At 48.9% G+C, this 23,287-nt stretch overlaps 4 protein-coding genes across 5 annotated transcripts; 2 read left to right on the plus strand and 2 right to left on the minus strand.

Annotated features, from left to right (window-relative positions):
* Positions 1-270: 270 nt before the first annotated feature.
* DND1 (DND microRNA-mediated repression inhibitor 1) lies at positions 271-3,040 on the plus strand. Its single transcript, XM_004420079.3, has 4 exons — positions 271-338; positions 470-587; positions 934-1,395; positions 2,078-3,040. The coding sequence occupies exons 1-4, from the start codon at positions 315-317 to the stop codon at positions 2,533-2,535; spliced, it is 1,062 nt and encodes a 353-aa protein (XP_004420136.1). The 5' UTR covers positions 271-314; the 3' UTR covers positions 2,536-3,040.
* WDR55 (WD repeat domain 55) lies at positions 1,519-7,551 on the minus strand. 2 transcript variants are annotated; one of them, XM_087429691.1, is made up of 8 exons: positions 7,247-7,551; positions 4,546-4,646; positions 4,373-4,460; positions 4,095-4,274; positions 3,900-3,999; positions 3,643-3,812; positions 3,261-3,558; positions 1,519-2,557 (listed from the first exon to the last, which is right to left on the minus strand). In XM_087429691.1, the coding sequence occupies exons 1-8, from the start codon at positions 7,435-7,437 to the stop codon at positions 2,525-2,527; spliced, it is 1,161 nt and encodes a 386-aa protein (XP_087285817.1). In that variant the 5' UTR covers positions 7,438-7,551; the 3' UTR covers positions 1,519-2,524. The 2 variants fall into 2 exon arrangements, with proteins under 2 accessions (XP_087285817.1, XP_004420135.1); XM_004420078.2 differs by having other exon boundaries at positions 1,519-3,558; positions 7,247-7,544.
* A 1,928-nt stretch (positions 7,552-9,479) lies between these two features.
* IK (IK cytokine) lies at positions 9,480-21,358 on the minus strand. Its single transcript, XM_087429694.1, has 20 exons — positions 21,052-21,358; positions 20,416-20,482; positions 18,406-18,498; positions 17,847-17,906; positions 16,829-16,996; positions 16,545-16,659; positions 16,004-16,074; positions 15,864-15,910; positions 14,829-14,992; positions 13,422-13,530; positions 13,027-13,066; positions 12,652-12,871; positions 12,386-12,404; positions 11,817-11,914; positions 11,490-11,575; positions 11,187-11,244; positions 10,261-10,349; positions 9,955-10,063; positions 9,751-9,785; positions 9,480-9,662 (listed from the first exon to the last, which is right to left on the minus strand). Exons 1-20 carry the CDS (start codon positions 21,065-21,067, stop codon positions 9,635-9,637), a joined length of 1,692 nt encoding a protein of 563 aa, XP_087285820.1. The 5' UTR covers positions 21,068-21,358; the 3' UTR covers positions 9,480-9,634.
* On the plus strand, positions 21,325-23,229 carry NDUFA2 (NADH:ubiquinone oxidoreductase subunit A2). Its single transcript, XM_004420082.3, has 3 exons — positions 21,325-21,482; positions 21,605-21,711; positions 23,023-23,229. The coding sequence occupies exons 1-3, from the start codon at positions 21,382-21,384 to the stop codon at positions 23,112-23,114; spliced, it is 300 nt and encodes a 99-aa protein (XP_004420139.1). The 5' UTR covers positions 21,325-21,381; the 3' UTR covers positions 23,115-23,229.
* Positions 23,230-23,287: the final 58 nt, after the last annotated feature.

The raw sequence follows: 23,287 nt of genomic DNA on the forward strand, positions 1-23,287 counted from the left end.
ACAGTAGGCCCCACAGGCTCTTCCCCAGGGTGAAGGGTGCCCCTGAGGTTCCTGCCTCCAGCGTCCATCCGTGCCGGCGTGCAAAGCATTTGAGGAAGTGGGGCTGCCAGAAAACTCACCCACTAAGCCTTCTAGCTTTCACCTGAGGGTCGGAGGTTCCCGCGGCGCACGTGCAGTGGATACCCCCACCCCTTTAGGAGGCGGGGTCGTGCTCAGAGCCAATGAGAGCTTGGGGGGTGGAGGGGTAGGGAAGCTTCCAGAGGCAGATAGGGAGGAGGTTATAAAGGGGGGACCAGCGGACCAGCGGAAGAGCCATGCAGTCCAAGCGGGAGTGTGAGGTAAGTGCTTGGCAACGAGGGGGTAGACAAGCCTACCTGCGCAGGGAGTGGGGGCTCCTGGGGCCCCAGCACCTTAGGCGGGGCGGAGTGGGCGCGGTGATCCGCCATTCCAACCTGCCTTTCCCCCTCAGCTTTGGTGTGAGAGGGTGAATCCAGAGAACAAGGCGGCGCTGGAGGCGTGGGTCAGGGAGACGGGCATCCGCCTGGTGCAGGTGAACGGGCAAAGGAAGTATGGCGGGCCACCCCCAGGTACGGTAGTCCTAGCCCCTGCGCCTGCCGGGCTACGGCAGCCTCGACGGCCCCGACCAGCCCCCTTTGGGGGAGGGGCCTACCCTGAGGCAACACAGTCGCAAACCCCTAACTCCCCATTACTCCCACCCACCCCCTGGAGGAAGGCAGCCAGTCTTCAGGGGCACCTACTCTGCCAGCCTCGCTGTTAGCTCAGTCACCCACTTAGGCCAAGGACCCAGGTACGGGTATTGTACCCATTTCACAGACGTTTGCTCACGTAGACCCTCTCGCGCTGGGTCCCTGGGCCCCAAACCTGGAGCCATCGCGGTGGATGACGGTGCCCCTTCCCACTCCCTTCCCCCAGGCTGGGTGGGCAGCCCGCCGCCGGCCGGATCAGAGGTGTTTATCGGGCGGCTGCCCCAGGACGTGTACGAGCACCAGCTGATCCCACTGTTCCAGCGCGTGGGCCGCCTCTACGAGTTCCGCCTGATGATGACCTTCAGCGGCCTGAACCGCGGCTTCGCCTACGCCCGCTACAGCTCGCGGCGCGGCGCCCAGGCCGCCATCGCCACGCTGCACAACCACCCGCTGCGGCCCTCCTGCCCGCTGCTCGTGTGCCGCAGCACCGAGAAGTGCGAGCTGAGCGTGGACGGGCTGCCGCCGGCTCTGAGCCGCCGCGCGCTGCTGCTCGCGCTGCAGCCGCTCGGTCCCGGCCTGCAGGAGGCGCTGCTGCTGCCCAGCCCCGGGCCAGCGCCCGCGCAGATCGCGCTGCTCAAGTTCGGCTCGCACCGCGCCGCCGCCATGGCTAAGAAGGCCCTGGTGGAAGGTAGGGGTGGACGCTGCCGGGGGGCCGCTGGTTGGGGCCAAAGACGTGCTGCCAGGCACTCTACCTCTACACCTCAGTATAGCTGGGTAAAGTCGCAAGATCTTAGGGTTAAGAATACCTGAGTTTGCGACCTTATACTATTTTTATTTGACCTCAGATTTTTAAATTTCCAGTTGTGCTACCACTTACCTAAACTTAACACTTCCCATGCATCATCTCCTGAGTTACTCCTCAACATTCCAGTGAAACACAGAATGACCTCCCTCTTTAGAGATGAGACTGTTGTGGAGAAATTGACTTGCCCAAGGCAGTCCAATTGAGCCTTTTATCCACTCTAGAACCTACTTCCTCAGACTGTTGTGAAAATTAAAGGCTACTTAGGACATTCCCTGATTCATGGCAGGTATTCACAGCAAAGGCTAGCTATTATGATGGTTATGAGGGAGACAAAGCCTGCATCAACCAGTAGTCCTCCAAGGAAACTTAGAAGGTAGCAGTTATTACACTCCCTTTACAAATAAACACACTGAACCCTGGAGAAGCTATTTAAGTTGCCCAAGGTCATACCACCAGGAAATGGGGAGGCTAGAAATTAAATAGGCCTGTGTGACCTCAGTGGGCTCACTGGGTCTGGGGGCTTGGGCCCAGCCTTCAGACCTGCCCTTGTGTCTTTTTCCTGCAGGGCAGTCACGCCTCTGTGGAGAGCAGGTGGCTGTGGAGTGGCTCAAGCCAGACCTGAAACAGCGACTCCGCCAGCAGCTTGTGGGTCCCTCACTGCAGTGCCTACAGCCAGAGGGCAGCCGACTGGCTCTGGCTAGGGACAAGCTAGAGTCCCAAGGGGCTCGGGCTGCCCTGCAGCTGCTGTGCCAACGGATGAAGCTAGGCAGCCCAGTGTTCCTCACCAAGTGTTTGGGCACAGGCCCTGCTGGCTGGCACCGCTTCTGGTACCAGGTGGTGATCCCTGGGCATCCAGTGCCCTTCAGTGGCCTCATCTGGGTTGTGCTGGCCCCAGATGGGCAGGATGGGCATGAGGTGGCCAAGGATGCTGTGTCTGCACGGCTGCTGGAGGCACTGAGTGAGTCTGAGGCCAGCCTCCTGTGGTCTGCTGGGGCTGAGGCAGGTACTGTGGTTAAGCAGTGACTCCATCCTCTCCACAGGTAGCCTAAACAAGTAGGCAGAGCCAGTGTCAGTCACCAGCCCAGCAGGCCTGGGCAGCCACCACCTGATCCCAAAATGGGGAAGAGCATGGGCCCTGCCCTAGACCTGACATAGCCTCCCAGCTGGGGCCCTGCAGCTGGGGCCCGGCCCCAGTGCACCTGGGGGCAGCTCAGGTTTGGCTAAGTTGTGGTGAGGGGCCTTGTCCTCCAGCTCCCAGCCCGAGGTCTGACCTGACCCCCGTGGTCTTCTTTGACCATCCTCTGTGTGACACATACACACACACTCTCTCTTCCCACAGCTTAGCATGAATCTTTGCTGCTTATTTTCTTGATTTGTCTTCCTTGTTGGTTTTTTATTTGGGGGCTGGCTGAGCCAAAGTATCGGAAATCTGCCTTTTGTCCCCACCGCTTGGCATTCTGGTTTTGGTGCATGTGTAGTTTTGAGTTTCTGTGCCGGTTGTATTTATATTAAACCCCTGGTTGGTGTACACCTGTGTCCGTGCTGTCTTGCCCCACCTGTGGGCTTGTCTTACTGGTAGAGTGAGCAGTGCCCTAAATCCTGAGCCTCTGTGCGTCTTCTTGCACTGCACAATAGGGTATTATAAATTCATAGCCTCTGGGGATCCAGCCCAGAAGCAAGATTCTTGCCCAGTGAGAACCTGTCTTGAGATTCAGCTCATCCCCTCAATCACTGTCCTCCTCACTCGCCTCCTCTTCCTCCTGAGCCATGGATTCCTCTCCCTCCTCCCTCAGTCCTGCAAAGAAGTCATCAGTGCTCCAGGCCTTGCTGCTCAGTGCCCGCAGTGGCCCTCCCTTTTTCTTGCGCCGACGGTAGTCATCCACCACCACAGCCCGCAGCTGGGCCATGTCCCAAAACTTGAGGCGCTGGTCATGGCCACTGCTGGCCAGAAAGCGGCCACAGTGGGAGAGGGCCAGCTCCTCCACAGGATCCCCAGCATGCTGGCCCACACTGCCCACCACTCGGTTTGGCAGGATGTTCACAGCCCTGGGCAGAGAGAGAAGAGTGTTGGGTATTAGCTGGTTGGGCTTGCCCTTCCTGTGATAAGAGGGCCATCCTGGCTTCTCTCACCTGATGATTCCATCAGTGGAGCCAGTGCACAGCAGACTCTCGGTGACTGGAACCATACAGTCGATGGACTCGGCTCTCAGGGCAAAGCGGTCACTTGTGGCCCCAAAGCCATTCCAGTTGAAAAGGTAGATGGTACCTTCACTGGAGCCACAGACCACCTTCTTCCCACACTGCAGAGAAATGGAGCAAACCGCATTTGTAGAGCCATGTCTGATCAGGTCCCTAGCATGCCTCCATCCCACCATACCCAGCCATACTTTCATGATAGTGACAGAGGTCAGGTCTCCAGACTGAGGCTCTGAGAGCAGCTCGAACCGGCGCCGCCTGATGTTGAAGACACCAAGGCAGCCATCCCCACTGTAGAGAGAGCAGAGCAGCAGGCTTGGCTAAAGCTCCCATTGAGGGAGACATTCAATACAGGGAAGGGAGGGGAGGCAGCTTTGAGGCTGTACCTAGCTGTCAGCAGCAGCTTCTTGGCTGGGTCCAGAACCATGTCAGCAATGTATTCCTCATGCTGTCGCATATCCATTAAGGGGCCCTCCTTCCGCTGGTCCCAGAGCCGGATGCCACCTGTGTCATCCCCAGTGGCCATAACATTCTCATCCACCAGCAGGAGACTGTTGATGGGGGCACTAGAGACACAGATGCAGAACTTCTTGGAGCATCTTTGTCCCTATAGGGACCTACCAGTCTTCACCCCTCACCTCAACACACAATTGGCTCCCCTTACCCGTGAGCCTTGGAAATGCGTCTTTCCAGTCGGCCCTGCTCCACATCTAGAACATGGATGGCTTTATCCTTGGAGACAGTAACAAGTTCTGGGGGATAAGGTGCCCAGGTCATGGTGCTGCTCACTGCTCCCATCCCACCACCACATCGCTGGTTGCCTTCCCCAGTACTCACTCTGCCCATCTTCAGAGAAGACCACGGCTCGGCAGGACTTTAGGTGGTGACCTGAGGACCAGAGCTCCTTGGTTTCTCCCTCTTGCTGGGAGTAGGAAAAGCTGGCAAGGGGAGGAAAGTGAATGACCCCAGACCTCACCTGGGATGCATGGAGCGTAGAAACCAACTACCCAACCTTCCACCTACCTACAAGTTCCTGCTTGCACACCTCCAAGCCCGAGGAGCTTACCATCTCATTTTTCCATTTTCAATGAGCTTCAAATGTTAGGTCTTTTTTTTTCATTCAATATACATTAATTCAAAGTACATTTGCTCAGGACTTCTTTGTGACCTGACTCCACCGCACCCTCTTCATCATCCTTGAGAGCCCCAGCCTGGGGAAAGCTTAGGTCTGGACCACTATGAAGGCCCAGAAATATCTGTTAAATTAATAACAGAAGAACAGCCCCAGAAGTTGGAAATGTAAAAATCAGTAAGACAGAGCTCTTGCACTCCAGGTCTGCAGGAGCCAGAGAAAGCCACAGTTAATTACAGCACACTGACCACATGCTGAGAAGGAGGTAGGATCAAAATGGAGGTGGAGCAGAGAGGCACCAGCCCGGAAACTCAGCTTTGAGGCAAGTACTGGTCCAGAGAGTATCCGCAGTGCCTGCCTCAGAGCAGATCTTCAAAAAGGGCCAAGTGAAGAAGTGCTGATATTGCTAGTGAGTTCCAGGTGGGCAGAAGTGGGTCTGCTTATTGTCTGCTCTGTCCCAGTGCCCAGCGTGGAAAAGCTGCTCAGTAAACATTCACAGATTGAATTAATACTTGGGAAGAGAAGAGAGCCCTGGAAAGCTAAGGTGATGAGATGTGAATTGGATCATGTAGAATAAATAGTTCACCTGGTAGAGAACAAGGAGCAAATACTGGAGGCGGATGTCAATGTCCCTCCCAGGGAGACAAGGACTGAGGAGGGTTCAAGTGGCAAGACAGTGGTACGGCTGAATGTGGAAAGACGGGCTGGGCCGGCCCCGTGGCTTAGCGGTTAAGTGCGCATACTCCGCTGCTGGCGGCCCGGGGTTCAGATCCCGGGCGCGCACGGACGCACCGCTTCTCCGGCCATGCTGAGGCCGCGTCCCACATACAGCAACTAGAAGGATGTGCAGCTATGACATACAACTATCTACTGGGGCTTTGGGGGAAAATAAATAAATAAATAAAATTAAAGAAAGATAGGCTGTATTTAATCCTATGGGAAAAGGAATCTCTTTGGAATGGTCATGGGAGACGCTAGAGGCCCACCAGAAGGCAGTGGCTGAGGGTAGGGAAAGGGAGACAAACTGAAGCAATGGGAGTTGGGGGTGGGGGTGAAGAAAGGTGGAGGTCCAGGGTGCCTCCCAAGTGTCTGGCACTGTAACTATGGATAGTAGTAAAAGGGAACCCACATTTGTTGAACATCTGCTGAACTCAGGTGCTGTACTGAACACCTGACCCCTCTGCAAGGCAGGTAATATTGTTCCCATTTTCAAAAATGAAAATACAAAAGTTAACTTGCTCAAGGCCACTGCAGCTAATAAGGGGGATGAAATTTAAATTCATTAAGTAAATCTGATAGCACAACTTTCCTGGTTAAAACCTTCAATGGCTTTTCACTGCTTCCAGTCTACATCTTTTGTTCAAAATCAAACATGTATTGAGCACCTGCCGTGAGCTAGAAGCAGAAGATATAATGGCGAACAAAACAGACTACAGATTACAGTCCAGAACAGTGTTTTTCAAACTCCAGTCATGACCCATGAGTAAGCTGCAATCAGCATTTTATGTGTGTGCCCACAATAATGATAGAATAAAATAAACTAGAAAATATCAGAGTGCATCACACAAAACGTAAAAGGTATTTTTACTGTGGGGAGAAGTTGAAAAAGTTTGAAAAACATTTTTTAGTGGAGACAAGCATTCAAATAATTACACAAACAGACGTATGATTACAAACCATTACGAAGTTCATGAGGGAAAGGTACTGGTGCCAAGGCGGCAGCTAATAGGTAATCTAATTTAGTCTGGAGCATGGAGGAAGAGTGAAGATACTGAGAACTCAGGGAGAGTAGGTACAAGTGAGGCGAAAGGAGTCTTCCAGGCAGAAGGAATAACGTGCAAAGGAGCTGAGGCTTCACGATGCATTAAAAAGGTAAGGATGAATGAGCACAGAAAGCAAAGGGGAAAGTGAGCAAGGGCCAGGTGGTCAAGGCCCTGAAAGCCGGATTAAGGAGTTTAGACTTAATCCTAAAAGCAAAGGTAAACTACTGAAGGGTTTTAATCAAGGAAGTTAGGTCGTTGGATTTGTGTTATTGAAAGATCAATTAAACTGAGGAAGAAGCAAAAGCAGGAGGCCCCGTTGAGCCTGTTTCAGGTTCAATATAATAACCTGGTGGGAAATAACAGTGTCCTGAACGCCTTTTTATCCTGCTACTGTCTCTGGGCTTCGTCACGACATTCCAGCCACTTTGTCTTCCTTTCAGTTCTTTCAAGAGATTTGTGTGGTAACTTGTTTAAAACCGAATGTTATTGAACGAATCGGACCAGATTAGTCTTGCAAAACTTGTCTCCCTGCAACTTTCTCTCCTTTTTCCTTGTCCCAGCTCCATCCCTTCGGGAGCTTCCAGACCCGGCAGCCCCCGCGCCCACCACGTTCATCACGCCTCCGGCCCCGCCCTGCACTCACACGAACACATCCCCATCCACGTCCCCCGCCGCCAGGAGGTCGCGGGCGGGATGGAACGCCAGCCCACTAGCCGGCGCTTCCAGCACGATGTCTTCTGGGGTGTCTCGGATCCGGGCTGGGGCTTCTGTGGAGTCGGGGTCCTCTTCGTCGCTCCCATCCTGCTCGGGCCTCTCTTCACACGTGGGGTCCATGTACCCGAGGATTCAGAGTCGCTCAGCGGGTGGGCGGTGAGTCCGGCAATCAGTCACATGGCCGAAGGAGTGGCCCGAGGCGTTAGGGGGCGGAGCCGGAAGTGACGCAAGGGCGCTCTCTGCAAACCCGGAAAAGGCGGGGCCAGCCGCAGCCGGTGTGGGCGGAACTGACCCTAAGGGTTAGGATCCTAAGGTCCGTTACTTCTGTGTGTTGCCGTGGCCGGTTCCTGGGCCAGCTAGATGGCGCGACTGTTAATCCTCTCCTTAGTCACTTCACGTAAAGTTGGGAACTGCGTTTAAATCTTTTCCCTTCATCCTGGTCGATGCTGACAGTTTGGTACTCCCTCCCGCAACCAGTAAAGAGGACCTAATGCTCTTGGGATAGGACAGGGGGCGCCAGTCGTTCATGGCTTGATGAAATCCAAGACCATGACAAGCAGCAGCCAAATTGGTCAGGAAGCAGCAGCCCTGAGAATTCCGCGAGAATTTGACATGGGGGGCTGTCGACAGCAAGCAGCCCGCGCACACGCTTAAGCTGCTGCCGTCCATGCTCAGCATCTTCGTGGACAAAGGAACAGCGCCCTGCCCGTTCCTCCAGTTTGGCCACAGACCCTCAGCGGGTTGGGTCAGCAGTGCTCAGAGCTGGCAAGGAGTTGCTGAAGAGAAAAATGAAGAGGAAAACAACAGTTGATCTTCTGGACATTTCAGTTACCGAGGTTTCAGAAAGATGGGAGCACTCTGTATGATAGGGCAGATGAGGAGGAGCCAAGAGCTCCTGTGGCTGAAGAGAACCTTCTCACATGGCTGTGGTACCAAGCCTTCTAAGACATCTTTTATGCTGATGCCCAACCCCCTTAAGGAGCTGTGAAAGAAGTGATGTTAGGGACCTCAGAGAAACTATATGTACCCCGTGTGCCTGGAAAAGTTGCTGTGTGGTGTCGGGAGTCCTTGTCAGTCACTGTGTGGCCAACCAGAAGGCCTTGGTCACTTCCACAAGGCTTGGTGGTACTTGCAGAAACTGATTTTAAACTGGCAGTCAACCCCCAGGAGGTCTTGATCTTAGTGCCCCTCTAGGTAATCTTCATCTGAGCCAGGTCTCTGTGACCTTTTTCCTAATTGAGACTGCTGCCTACAACCATGAAACCAGGGTGTCATTTACCGTCTGAAATTAGCCATTCTAGGTGCTATTGCAGACAGGGCCCAATTTCAGCCTCCTAGGTGCCATGCACAAAGCTGGCTTCCTCAAAAGCTCTTGCCCTATCAAGGTGAAAGTGACCAAAGGCAAGGCAATGGCTCAGGTGGCTTCTAGCTTTCCTTGGATCTAGTGAGCCCACAGGTCTTAGGCTCAGGGCAGGCAGTGGCAGCTAGGGATCCAGCCAGAAAGAAGTGGTGACCCATATTGATGAGTACCAGACCAAAGTGCTAGCAATGAGCAAAGAGGAGGAAAAGGGTGGGGATGGAGTGATTTGGAGGCCAGGGAGCCCACCCTGGGCCTTGCCCAACTTCATGGTGTTGAAGGGCACCAAAACCTTCTGGCCTAGGACAGGGGTTACCCCAGGCATTTCCCCAAAGTTATCCCTTCAGCCAGGAAAGCAGCATTTTGTGCTTGGAATTACTAAAGCTCCCAGGAGGGCATAAATTCATAAAAGGTTATTGTTCCCACAAGTGATTCTCATCAGGTGCCTTCACTTAGAGCCCAGTCCTGCACAACCTTGAAATCAGAGTGGCAGCCCATTGGGCTGACCCTAATTCCCAGGGAATCTCTGCCCTAAGAGTAGGCCCCCTGATGGGCCTGAGTGAGTCTGACATTTGAGACCAATCATCCTTACGTTCCTCTATCCACCTCTTGCCCATCATTGAGGGTCATTCTTCCCTTCTGCACTGGGCCCCCTGGCTAGTAAACATCCTTACTGTCTAGGAATCTAGAACCACAGCTCAGGAAAGGACTGAGCTGACTTTCTGCATGTGATTTTATACAGTCAGTAGCCCTCTTGGCACTTCAGGGGGCCTGGAGGGGAGATGCTCAACATAGAGAAGATAAGTCAGCAGGTTAACCATTTTAATGGAACCAAATGATTATACAATAAAATTTTATATACATTCACAAAAACACCTTGCAACTTTTTTGGGAATTGTAGAAAGCAAACAGTGGGGAGCACATCTTTGTGGAGATTCTTCTTGGTGTTGGAACTGGAGATTAGTATTTTGGTCTTTTCACTTCAACCCTGCAAGGGAAGGAGAAATGAGTCAGCATAAGATCAATACACTAAGCAACTCCCACCAGTCCCACAGAGGAAGAATAATGCTGCTTACCCATCAGCCTCCATCTTCTTCCTCTTCTCAATGATCTGCAAAAAGAACAGTTACAGTTGATAGTTATGCTGCCAGTCTAAGCTCACCTAAGGCCCAAGGCTGACCTCTCCTACTTCCACGGCTCTCCACGGCCTGTTCTTGGATCTGTGGGCCAGTGTCTCCTCCCAGTTGAAGCCCTCCCACGGGAGCAGCAGTCCCACTTACTGCACTAATCTTTTTCCATTGGCGATCAAGCTCTGCCTTGTCATTGGTTTCCTTGAAGCGCCTGGTTTTCCGCCCTTCAGACATCTTGATGCCATACTGGAATGCAGCCCTGAGGAAAAAAGGGGCAGTTGGAGTCAGAAGGCAGCAGAGGTTGCATAGCAGTAACAAGATGTTCCCAGATGGCCCTGTGAGCATTCTCTATTTGGGAATGTCTCAGCCAAACTATACCCTCTAACCTGGTATAGGACACTCCACCCCATTGCCATCCCTCTCTGCACTCCCTGGCCGTATTTAGTACCAACTCACTTGGGCAAGGCCTCCTTGTTGTTCATATACTCGCTGTATTCCTCCTGGGTATCAAAGTCCCAGCGGCCTAAGGGGCCCTTCTTGTTACCCTGTTGCAGGACAGAATGGGGGATGGGGAAGGAAGAGATGTCAGTGGAAATGGAATTTTAGCCCTTGATTTAAGCCAGGTTCTCCCACAATCCTAGGTTTCATCATTCATAACTCCTACCCAAATAAATAATAATAAATGCTGACTATGTACTTGCCACGTGCCAGGCATTATTCCGAGCACTCAACATATATCTTATTTGAGTCTCTCAAAAACTCTATTAAGAGAGAACTATATTTCTCTCCATTTTCCTGATGGGGCATAAGCAGTAACTGAGGCACAAGCAGTAAAATAAGTTGGCGAGGTCACAAAACTAATAAATGGCAGAGCCAGGGTTAAGCAAGGCTTCAAGATGTAATTAAACCAGGCGTAACCACTGCAGTACAGAGAGAACAAGGAAAGAGTAGATGAAATTTCTTCACCATTAATGGTGTTAGTGATTATTGGGGTTTTTTGTTTTTGTTTTTGTCTTAAGACTTACAGGAAAATTTCAATCCTGGCTAGAATAAAATTCAGTTATTTTCTAAAGATTGCAATTCCTTCTGCCCTTTCTACCTATGCACTAAAGGTCTGCTTACTGCCTAGGATGGAAATCAAAGCCTGGCACTTTGTAGGAAATAAAAAGAAATATATTTTTGGCCCTATCTCATTTGATTTTGCACAGACACTTTAAAACAGTTACGCTGCCCAGGACCCCACAATGCTGCCGATCCCATTGCCACAGCAGAGGAAAAGTGAGGCCCAGTAAATGAGACACAGATCTTTGGGGAGTACAGAAGGGAATATGTGCTAAAGAATAACTGCCCAAGAGCCCCCACCCCTGCTTCCAACTCCACACCTGGTCCATTTTGCTATAATCCACCTCCTCGTCACTGTCCACAGCCATGTCATCCATCCTAAAGAGAAGCAACAGTTAATGAGACGGTACAGACTCAGACTCCTGTTTGATCCAGAAATCTACCCAATTAAGAAGCTATATGCCTTAGAACGACCACGCCTCTAGACTTCCCACTCAGAGCCTAACAGACTATTTCATCCAAGTAAGAAGAGCCTGTGGGTCCCAGCAAATCAAATTTCCACCTCACCCTCCCAACTTTTTCTCCAGTCATCCCAGCCTCCCTTCTTTAATAGTCTCACGTACGTGGCTGGGTAGCACTCAGCATAACTGTTGGACATGCCAAAGAAATCTCCCAGTTGCTTCTTGTCCTCTGGCTTCTTCAGCATATGCTGTGTTAAAGAAAACAGTTCTACCTATAGGGCCAATGGCTAGAAGCCCCAACATGAAAACTCTAAGGAGAGGGCTGTGAACTTGATTGAATCCTCTGAGAAAAGAAAGTCATAATGACCTCATCTCTTGTCAAAATTCAGGACAAAAGGGAAGGAGGGGGGTGGGGGAGGGCGTTGTGGGGAAGCAGGGAGGCAGGTAAAGTTGGAATGAAAAGAGAACAGTTCTCTAGAACCTGGGAACATATTGAAATAAAGGATATGATTCAGTGCCTTCCCAGCCAGCAGACCCAGCAAACTTTTCATTGATCGACTTGATCAACTCCTTGGCAGACCCAGGTCCTAGGGAGAAAGAGAACTCTACTCAGACTTTGAAACGAGGAACTTACAACCTCTTCCCCACAATACACTTCCAACTTGTGGCTTTCAAGAAAACACTTTTAAAGCAAGAGAACCCTTTTAACTAACAAAATTTTAATCAAATTCCAACTAATAACGAGCTACTCTGTTTGAGATGGGGTAGTGTGCCCAGAATATTGTCTGTGCAACCTGCTTTGTGTCCTCAGAACCCCACAACTAGAGGAATTATATCTAACAGAGCAAATATGCCCTGCTATTGCCCAGGAAGATGGAGAGAACTCCAGACTCATCTTCTGTCTATTCCATAAAGCAAGACATGGATCTTATGAGAATACAGAGCGAGGAAGTCCCCCAATCCCACCCTTGCCAGCTCTGAGCTCTAGGTCAGACTCTCAGCCCAGGTGAAAGCAGGACTGCCAGAGCCAATGCACGATGCCCATGGATACAACTCACCTTTGTCGATGTCCATGGGCTGGAAAGAAAACAGAAACTGAAGTGAGTGTCACCATGAGGGATTCCCAATCATCCCTCCTCCAAGTCTGAATCAATTCCCTACACCCCTCTTGCCCCCATTTCCAGGATGGTTCCTAACCCTGGATTAGTTGATCCAGTTGCTGCTATGGAGCCATGAGACACCTGTATAATAGAGGGGTCTTATACCTGGCTAGGCAGGCAGAGATGGGCAGCTCTACCACCTGGCACCAGGGGCCATATCTCACCTCATCGTCCACTTTTGGCTTCTCAAAATAGCTGTGCCTCTTCTTTTCCTCCTCTCTCTCTCGGTCCCGCTCCCGTTCTCGATCTCGTTCTCGCTCCCGCTCTCTGTCACGGTCTCTGTCTCTTTCCCGATCACGCTCCCGTTCCCGATATCTCTCCCGCTCCTTGTCCCGAGGTGTCTTGGTTGTGGAAGGCACATAATCCCCAATGTCTTCGAATATACTAGGAAACAGAGATCACTAGCTGCCGAAGTCACACACAATCCCACTTCCCCTGGCCATTTCTCAAGATTGGCACACCAAAGCCTCCCCAAAATACCAAAGAAACACAGAGCCCCTTCCTCCCTCAGATCAAGTGACAGGGGCGAGGATACATACTTCATGTCAGCCTCGGGCGGTTTCTTTTCTTCCAGCTTCCCTAAAATGTAAAGAGAGAAGTGAGGAAAACACTCCTGAGTTAATTCCCACTCAGCCTCACCACACTCTCCAAGGCTCAATGCCGTTTTAAACATCTTGGGTTTAGAAGGTGGGACAACAAAAGCTACACATACTCTCCCTCCTCACACCTCAAAGCTGACGATTGCTTTCTGGGTGGGTCAAGCAGACAGAACATGGATGCAACCATCTCCCTGCCAATGCTCCATTGCTCCCATTTTTCTTTGCTTCCCAGGAGCCTCCCAATATTCTGGAGATAGAAGGCTCCAGGAGACCTTGGTTCGATCCTCAAATGCCCCTCCAGGAGTAAGGATTCCCTTCCTAACCCTCCAGCTTACCTTTATCCTTCTTCTTGAGCTTCTTGTTGCGGGTACCCTGCCTCAGGTAGGACAGGATCTGGGTGAGCTTGCTGATGACAATGTCATTTGTGGTCAGTGTGGTCTGGGCCTAAAAACCCCAAGAAGCAAGGTCTTATCCCACTGAGCAGGAATCTCTTCCTTTTTTTTTTTTGTTGTGAGGAAGATCAGCCCTGAGCTAACATCCATGCCAATCCTTTTTTTTGGCTAAAGAAGACTGGCCCTGGGCTAACTTCTGTGCCTATCTTCCTCTACTTTATATGGGATGCCACCACAGCATGGCCTGACAAGCGGTGCCTCAGTGCGCACCCAGGATCCGAACCCGGGCCACCAGCAGCGGAGCGTGTGCAATTAACCGCTACGCCACAGGGCCAGCCCAGGAATCTCTTCCTTTATTCATTCATTCATTCACTTAACAAACTGAAGAATGAGTTAGAATTAACTAGGTGAAGACAGGGAAAGGAGGTGTTGTGGAAGGACGTTCCGGACAGACGAAACAGCATGCATAAAGGCCTGGGTCAAAAGTGAATTGAGCACATTCAAGAAAACCAGGATGACTGGAGAACAAACAACAGAGCAGCAGGTGAAAAGAGGCTGGAAAGGCCAGAAGTTACAGGGACTCACAGGCCACGATAAAGATTTTGCTTTTTATCTTAATAGTGAAAAATCATTGAAAGCTTCTAAATTATGGTGAGACAAAAATTTGCATTTTGAAATGATTGCTTTGGCCATGTGTAAAAATCATAATGGAAGAGGGGATGGGAGACTGAGGGGGGTGATGGCTAAGGAGTACAGGGTTTCTTTTTGGGGTGATGAACATGTCAATAATAATAAAAAATAAATAAAACATTAGAAGGGAACCAGAGTGGAGTGAGGAACCAATTAGGAGCCTCTTTTAACAGTTCCAGCAAGAGATGATGGCTTAGAGTGGATTGTTATTGGTAGAGATGAAGAAAAGTGACTGGAGGGGCCGGCCCGGTGGCGCAAGCGGTCAAGTACGCACGCTCCACTGTGGCAGCCAGGGGTTCGCCGGTTCAGATCCTGGGCGCGCACCGATACACTGCTTGTGAAGCCATGCTGTGGCGGCATCCCATATAAAGTAGGGGAAGATGGGCACAGATGTTAGCCTAGGGCCAATCTTCCTCAGCAAAAAGAGGAGGATTGGCAGATTAGCTCGAGGCCGATCTTCCTCACAAAAAAAAAAAAAGAAAGAAAAATTACAAAAAAAAATAAAACAAAGAAAAGTGACTGGATTCAATTGAGATTTAAGAGGTAAAAAGTAGATAGCACTTGGTGATGGGTTAAACGTGGCAGAGCAGGCCCAGGGCAGAATCGGGATTCCCAGGTTTGAGGCTCATGTGACAGGCTCTCCGGACTCGGGTCACTCACCTCCATGGTGGGACAATCAGCTTTGCTGCGGATAAGCGTGGTGGGGATGTCTGTGTCAGCATACTCATCATCCAGGTCTACCACATAGGCCATGCGGCCTGGCAGAAACAGCTCATTCCGCTCATATGCTTTGCTCTTGAAGAGCATGCGGTACACATTGCGGCCTATGCAAAGGAAGAGCAGCAAGTAGCCAATGAGAACCTTTTACAATAACAGCTGCCATTTACTAAGTGCTTACTCTGTGCCGGCCACCATGCCAAGTGCTATGCATGTTTTGCTTCACTCAGTCTTCACAACAGCCCTGTGAGGTGGGCGTTATTATCTCCTTCTAACTGAAAAGAATACTAAGGCTGAGAGTTTAGTGATTTACCTAAAGTCATATAGCTCCCAAGTGGCAGAACAAAGAATGCGACTCAGACACTCTAACTCCAAACCCCGAGCTCCTATCCACTCTTCTACATTGCCTTCTCAAGGGCCCCGTGTGCCCAGCACTGTATTAGGCCCTGGGAGGAAGAAGGATGAGTTTGAAGATAATATTGATGATGATGGAAGAAACAGCTCTACTACATGCTCAATATGATAGGCACGTTGCGGATATTATTTCTGTTCGTCCCAATAATCCCATGAGGTGAACATTAACTCCATTTTTGCAGATGAACAAACAAGCACTAAGAAGCGAAGTCAGTTCCCTAAAATCACACGCCTACTGTGGTTGCATCATCAGGATTCAAACGTAGGTCTCTCTGATTGCAAATTCTGAGCTTTTAATCACCAACCATGCTACTTCCCCTAATGCATAAGCACCAATCTGAAAGAGCTTCCAGCCTGACTGAGGAGACATTAATAATATGTATGAAATAACTAAGTCCATATCTGAGTTCTATCAGAATATTTTATGGAAACTAGCTGGGTTGGGGGCAAAAAAAGAGAGGAAAGTAGGTTGAGGGAAAGGGGAAGCATATCCTGCCCAGAGCATTAAATTCCCTACAATTCATCCAGAACGCAGAGGCACTAGTGTAGAAACTCTGTACTCACCCAAACGTGTTTTAAATTCAATTTTATTTTCAGGATCCTCATCTTTCCTGGAAAGACAAAAAAAAAATATTTTTGCTAAATGTGTTCCTACTTTAGGACCCACCTTTCTAAACACTCAAGCTCTCTGTATGTTTACTTACTTGGTTTCCTTCTGGGGCTTTTCCATCAGTTCTTCCTCCTCTTTCTCTTTGCTGGCAATCTCAGCTCGTACCTAACAGGCAAGCAAGTAGGGTTTAGACATTTATTCGTGTTACATATATTTACTGAACACCACCATACCACACTCTGGCAGGAAACAAAAACTCAATACTAAACAAGACAATATCGTCCTTGCTCTAGTGGAGCTTGTAGCAGGAGAGACAGACAAATTAAACAAACAACAAAGTGTGATAACTGCTATGATAAGTGAAATAGAAGAGCTATGCGAGGGTGCAGGAAGTGGGAGGTGAGGAGTTGGGGGACTTAACCGTACCTGGGTGATCAGGGAAGGTTTCCCCAAGAAAATAAAATTGAGGCTGAGACTTGAAGGATGAGTAGCAATTAGTCCTACAGAGGGGCCACTGTTAGCCCTTGTAGATAGTCTGAAGTAGTTCAACAGCAGTCTCCCTCTTCACCTCGAAAGGCTCATACAAGAGCATTCAGCACTCTAGTATTACTCTCTACCCAGCCACCAAGGATCACCTTTTGAAGCAGAGCAAAATCCAAGCCTTTCACCAAATGGGTATGTTCCATGTCACCACCCAAGAACTTGGACTCCTGGATCAACTGTCTTCTCTTCTCTGCAGCTGATTTGTCCCTGTATAATAAAAGAGGCCACATTAGAACAGTCCTTTGCGGCTGACAAGGGCCTCTTGAAATAGTTTGGCGTGGGCTCCAGAGTAGAGAAAGTGTGAGGAAGAATTCATATTGCAATTGTATGACTCTAGGATGCTGAGGGAACCATGCCCTGGCCCCCGGGTACTCACGCCTCAGCAGTGGGGCCCACAGCCCTGTAGTTAGCTGTGGTGCTGATCAGCTCCGTTTCCTCATAATCTTTGTTCACACCATCTCGCCGTTCCTTGGCACGATCCCGGTACTTCTCTGCTAGTTCTCTCTCCCTCTCAATTTCTTGTTGGCGAAGCTTGGCATAATAACTGTGAGGAAAGAAAGGCAAATGTGTAAGGCTCACCAACTGCTATCCCAAGGTCAGCAGAACTGTTCCCGCCTGTTGCCCTATACCTTCATCCAACTCTCTATGGTGAAAGCTCATCTATGTCCTGACAGGACTGCTGGCTACCTCTTGACAGTCCTCATCTTGCAGCTCACAGATATACTGTTCCAATGCCACCTCAGGACACTCCATCTGTCACTTCAGAATTCTTTAACGTGACCCAACTCTACATCCCCGAGTCTCTACAGGTATGAGACTTTTCCATACAGCAACTAGGAAGTCATCTGAATTTTTATCATCTTCCAAATTTCAACCAAAAATAAATCATTCCTTTCCAGTCCTCCCCCAGAACAGAGGACAAGCAAAGTACCAGGTCCAGAAAGTTTAGTATCTCATAAATAATAATGATGATGATGACGACGACGATGACGATAAAAATAATAATGGCAGCCAAGATTTACTGGGTGGTGTCTATACGCTAGGCACCGGTGCTAGGTGTTTACATGCACTATCACAGTTGATCCTCATGAAAACCTGATAAAAGTTACTATCACTATCTTGATTCTACCCATGACAATACTGAGGATTAGAGAGGTTAAGCAAAATGCTCAAGGTTATCCAGCTAGAAACTGGTAAAGATGAGATTAAAACACCATAGGCTGACTCCAAAGTCTTAAATTGCCACTCTACATATCACTTCTCTCCACTGTGAAAGCAGAAAACCTCAGGACAATAAAGGAAAACCTCCATCTCTAGCCTGATAACCAGCCCCTCCTCCTTTCTGCAAAACACTATCCACCTTAAAACCCAACACTCCTCCATCCTTCCTTCACCTTTTCTTTTTTCTCCTTCGTGCAGCTGGGTCTTCATCCTCATTGTACTCCCTTGGCATCCTAGAAGAGAAAGAAATTCACCAAAAGAAAAATATTGCCACAGCCCCAGAAACCCTAAGAAGTGGCCTGGAGGACTGAAGAAAGGCCTAGAATACTGACCAAAGTAACAGTTTCAAGCAGGCAGAGATCCATGTCAATATCTGTAGGTGAGTGGTTCTCAAGCTTTACAAAGCATCACAACCACCTCAAAGAATATTAAAATTATATATTCAAAAATATATGCCCCAGAATCTGAGTCTGTGGGGCTGAATGGGCCCAGAAATCTGCCCAAGTAAGCACCAGCAGCAACTCTAGTATAAAGTGGTCCATGGAACATACTCTGAGAAAAAGTTGAGATCCTAGAGCATCCCAATCTTCCCTGGAGCTTCAATCTCCAGAGGGAGAGAATCAGAACATAGGCTTCAAAAAAGAACTAGTCTTCCACTTCCTAAGACATCTAGTTCAGTAAATTTTCCATAGGAAGAAGATGGGAGACAGGCTGGATCACCCCAAAACTTACTCATGGTGACGTGACTTAGAGGGCGGTGCAGAGGTAGGTGCAGCCCTTGGGGTCATGAGAAGTTTCCTGAAGTCTTCATTGGTGAGTTTTGATCTAGAAGGCAAAGATTTAAAAAGTGAGTACCCAATAAGAATTGGAAAAGGAATAAGTAAAAAACATGGTTAGGGGCTGGCCCGGTGGCGGCGTAGTGGTTGGGTTCGCCCACTCTGCTTCAGCAGCCTGGGGTTCGTGGGTTCAGATCCCGGGTGCGGACCTATGCACCGCTTATCAAGCCATGCTGTGGCAGGTGTCCCACATACAAAAATAAAGGAAGATTGGCACAGATGTTAGCTCAGGGACAATCTTCCTCAGGCAAAAAGAGGAAGATTGGCAACAGATGTTAGCTCAGGGCCTATCTTCCTCACAAAAAAAACAAAACAAAACAAAACAAAACATGGTTAACTTGACTGGAAATAGGGGAAATACAAATTATAACAAAGACATGCCTCAGAGTGTTAACTATTAAAAAGCTTGCTTGGTTTATGCACCAGAATGTTAACTATTAAAAAGTTTGATAAATCAAGTGTGAGTGGGAATTTGGGAAGTGGATACTCTCATATACTGCTGATGAGAATGCAAATCAGTATAGCCAATTTGGAGGGCAATCTGGCAGTATCTATTAAAATTTAAGTGTGTGTATATCCTATGACCCAGCAACTTCATTCATCTATATTTAGCCTGGCCAATTACTGGCATATATGTATAAGAAGGCCTATAAAAAAATAAATAAATAAAATAAAATAAAAATTTAAAAAAAAAGGCCTATAAAGAAGGTTCAATTACAGCTTTGAAAAAAAAACTTGGAAACAACTTAAATGTCCATTAACTGGAGACTAACTAAATAAACTGTGACACTGTTTTGCAAATGGGGGGCAGATAGCACTAATAGTACAAGAGATAATTTTAACTGGTACAGTGACAAGGACTCACTCCTTGACCAAACTTTAGTCAGGCTCCTTTGAGACCTCTCTGACTAGGCCTCTTCGTTGGCCTGCTGAGCTCAGTTTTAGCAAAGAATCCTGCTAAGTCTCCCCAAAGAAGGCTTTATTCATGACTACTGTTATAAAAGTCAAGACTATAGAAACAGGGGAGAGGGACTGAAACTCAACTCTGAATACAACAGGGACAATTGGGGATTTATAGGAAATTACTATATTACATATTATATACATTATTATATAATTACTATATTACTATACACTGTATTACAAGAGGAACTTGGTTAGGCATCAACAGTGGGGTGGAAGACAAACTTGATTAGATATCAAAGTTGATGGGAAGAGGAGCTTGATTGGCTCTCCTTGATTGATTGAGGGGATTCTCCATAAACTGGCTGAGCAGGATTCTTTGCTAAAACTGGGCTCAGCAGGACTAGCCAAAAATAGACCTCAGGGAAGCCTGACTAAAATTTGGTTAAGGAGGGAGTCCTTGTCACTATCATGAAAATAATCTCCAAGATATTGAGTGGGGGGGGAAAGCATGTGGCAAAACGATATATATACAACATAACACTATTTAATTTTAATATTTTAACTCACAAAGCAATGATATATTTTCCTCAGATATGCATGTATGCATATAAATGCATTAAAAAGAGTAGGAAGAAAAGATACACATAAAAAAAGGTAATGGTAGTTTCCTCTAAGAAAGGGACTGAAATTGGGGATGTTATCAAAAAGAACTTTACTCTTATTTCTGATGTTTTAATTTTCTACAAGAAGTATTAATTCCTATATAATATATAATTAAACATCAACTTTAAAAACTAGCACCCTCCCTGCCAGAATTTCCCCTCTAATACTCTTATGCAGTTGGCCTGATCCAGTTAAAGTTCACCAAGATAAAGGGGCAAGTAGTACAATTTTTTTTAACCATCCTTGCTCACAAGATATTCCGAATTCTTTCACCATCACCACCACCACTCTACTCACTGCCCAGCTCATACCCATGCTCCGACATCGAAACACTCACTGATGGAAGGAGTGAGGATCGTCCACATCGTGGCCATCTGGGGCCAAAGGGTTGGAGAACGGCTCGCCTAAGAAAAAGAATTGACACTAATTTAATCAATCTCTTTTGTGTCGGGTCCTGTGCAAAAGTTGGGGATACAGTGGTGAACAATACAGATGTGTTTTCCTGTCAATCTAGTTCACAATCTAGTGAGGAAGAAAGGCACGAACAGCGACAGTGAGAATACACCGTAATAAGTGCCTAAGTGGGAAACTACAAGGGGCTGTGGGAGCCCAGAGGAGAGGGCCCCTAAAGCCGCGCTGGAGGATCAGCAAAGACTTCCTGAAGATGATATCTAACGTACTACGTGGAAGATAAATTGGCGCGACCCAAGATTAAGTTTTTGGGAGGAGTGGCTAATTCACAGATAAAACCCACCCGTCGTCACTTGGGGCGAGGACGAGACTTAGGGACAGAGTCTGGAGCTGCCCGGCCTCACTCGGGGCCCAACGGCTTCGCCAGGCTCCCAGCGTCACACTCCTGGCCCCTCGCCACCCGCACACACACACACAACCCAGGTTAAGCTTTGAGGCCAAAATAACGCGCCAAGTGTCCCGATCCCCTTAGGGAAGAAAGGACAGATGACCCGACCCTTACTATCTCGCTCTGGCATTTCGTCCGCAGTGTTTCAACGTCGGCAAGGACTGAGGCTACAACAACAACACAAGAGCGACAGACTCTTCCCCACAAAGCACCACAGGAACCAACCCACAGTGCCTTGCGTGGCGCAGCCTTTCCGCCCCCGCCCGCTCGCGGAGCACTCGGAGGAAGACTCGACTGGTGCCCTCCAATGCTTGTGTGGCATTGGCTAAGCTTTACTCCGCCCCCTTACGTCACCAGCCTATCGCGGAGACTGGAGGGTCGGCGATTGGTCCGACTGGAGAAGTTGGCCGGAAGGCCTGGGGTGGGGTTTGGGTTCTAGCGGAGATGGCTGCGGCCGCGGCGAGTAGAGTGCTCCAGGCCAAGCTGGGCCTTCGTGAGATTCGCATCCACTTATGCCAGCGCTCACCCGGCAGCCAGGGCGTCAGGTGAGGCGCGGCGTGGTGAGGCGGGCGGGCTTCGGGGTGCCGGGGTCACGACCTCGACCTCCCAGGTGTTTGGGGAGGCCCGCGCCCACACAGCACGCGCGGCGCTCTCTCCGGCCCCGCAGGGACTTCATCGAGAAACGCTATGTGGAGCTCAAGAAGGCGAACCCCGACCTGCCCATCCTAATCCGCGAGTGCTCAGATGTGCAACCCAAGCTCTGGGCCCGCTACGGTGAGCGCCGGACGCTGGGAGTCTGGGACCCCGGTGGGAGGAACGAGAGTTCGAGAAGAGGAAGAGCCGCCCAAGGTCACGCAAAAACCTGTAGGGAGACCGGAACTAGGACTTCGGCCTTGCTGTTGACCTTGCTGGGGATAAGGAAATTTACATTCGTAGAGTTAGAGGAGGCTTCGTTTCCCGGGTAACATCTGTGTGGAGGCGGGCCGGGGCCTGCGTAGGGACCAGGAGCTGTTTTGTAATTCAAATTAGTCTTCACAGAGGGGAGACGAGAATTCTCGTCGATGTAGGTCCTTGCAAATTACATGTGGGCAGTGACGGTCCGGGTAGAGTGTGAGAATCTCAATAATAACCTAAAATAATGCCTGTTTGAGCACTTAATGCTAGGCCCTGTGCTGAGTGCTCTCCTGCCTAAGTCTCACTTAATCTTAATTGTATGAGAGAGTGGATTCTTTTTTTCTCATTGTAGAAATTAAAAAGCTGAATCAAAAATTTTATGGAACATACCTAAGATTATGTAGCTAGGATACGATAGTGTTGAGCCTTTACATTTGTTCCCTCTTTCTAGAATGCACTTCGGCCAGATTTACGTTGCTGGCTCTTTATTATTGAGCTCTGAGCTCTGACCAGTTATGTAATGTTGCCCTCGGCCCTTTTTATATATTACCCTATTTATATTTACTGCAATCTGAAAACTACCATCATATTGCCGGTCACACAAATACTATACTTACTGAATAGTGGTATTTCAATCATGGTTTTTAACTACACCCTGCCCTAGGAATGTCTGGGGGAAGGGGGGAGTCAAACCTAAGATGGATTGGTTCTAACAGTGGACATCTGCAGTAATGCAATGTCCTAAAAATTGTTTAGAAGAGGAAAAAACGTTCTCCTTCCAAAAGCCAGTAGACTAGAGGAGGAGATGGACTCAAGTAACTTCAGTGTATTATATTAGGCAGACTGTGGGAGCCATAGAATGGGCATCCAGCAAAGGCTAGGCCTATGCAATACACTGCTCACAATGGTTAATAATAAATGCCTACCATCCCCCTTAAAACTTCCCGGAAGCACCTTCCTTACCATTGTGGCCACCCAGAATCAGTCAAAATTCTAGTTGGACCTGGACTTCCTAGCTGTGTTGGAAAGCAACTAGATAAATTCTAGGCATACCAAATCTACCTTGGTCATATCTCTTTACTACCCTTCCTATCCTAACAAGACTGTAAGTTGAAAACAAATACCTGTTGTTATACTTTGGTAGCCCCTACAGTGCAGAGTGGATACTTAATCACTTCCCTCTTTCCTCAGCATTTGGCCAAGAGAAGAATGTCTCTTTGAACAACTTCAGTGCTGATCAGGTAACCAGAGCCCTGGAGAATGTGCTAAGTAGCAAAGCCTGAAGTCTGCATTGAGGATTAAGAGCAAGAACCCCACAGCCTGGGCTCTGCTGGACTGAGTACAATGTGAAAAATTGTGTTCTCCTGTTCTTGATAAAGCTTGTGCTGTAAGATGCTATCTCAGGATGTTCTTTTCCTCATTCCATCCTCTACCCCTTATTGCACAATCACTGAGG

This window comes from Ceratotherium simum, chromosome 4, assembly GCF_057802395.1.
Source record: "Ceratotherium simum simum isolate JZ-2026a chromosome 4, ASM5780239v1, whole genome shotgun sequence".
Taxonomy (NCBI): domain Eukaryota; kingdom Metazoa; phylum Chordata; class Mammalia; order Perissodactyla; family Rhinocerotidae; genus Ceratotherium; species Ceratotherium simum.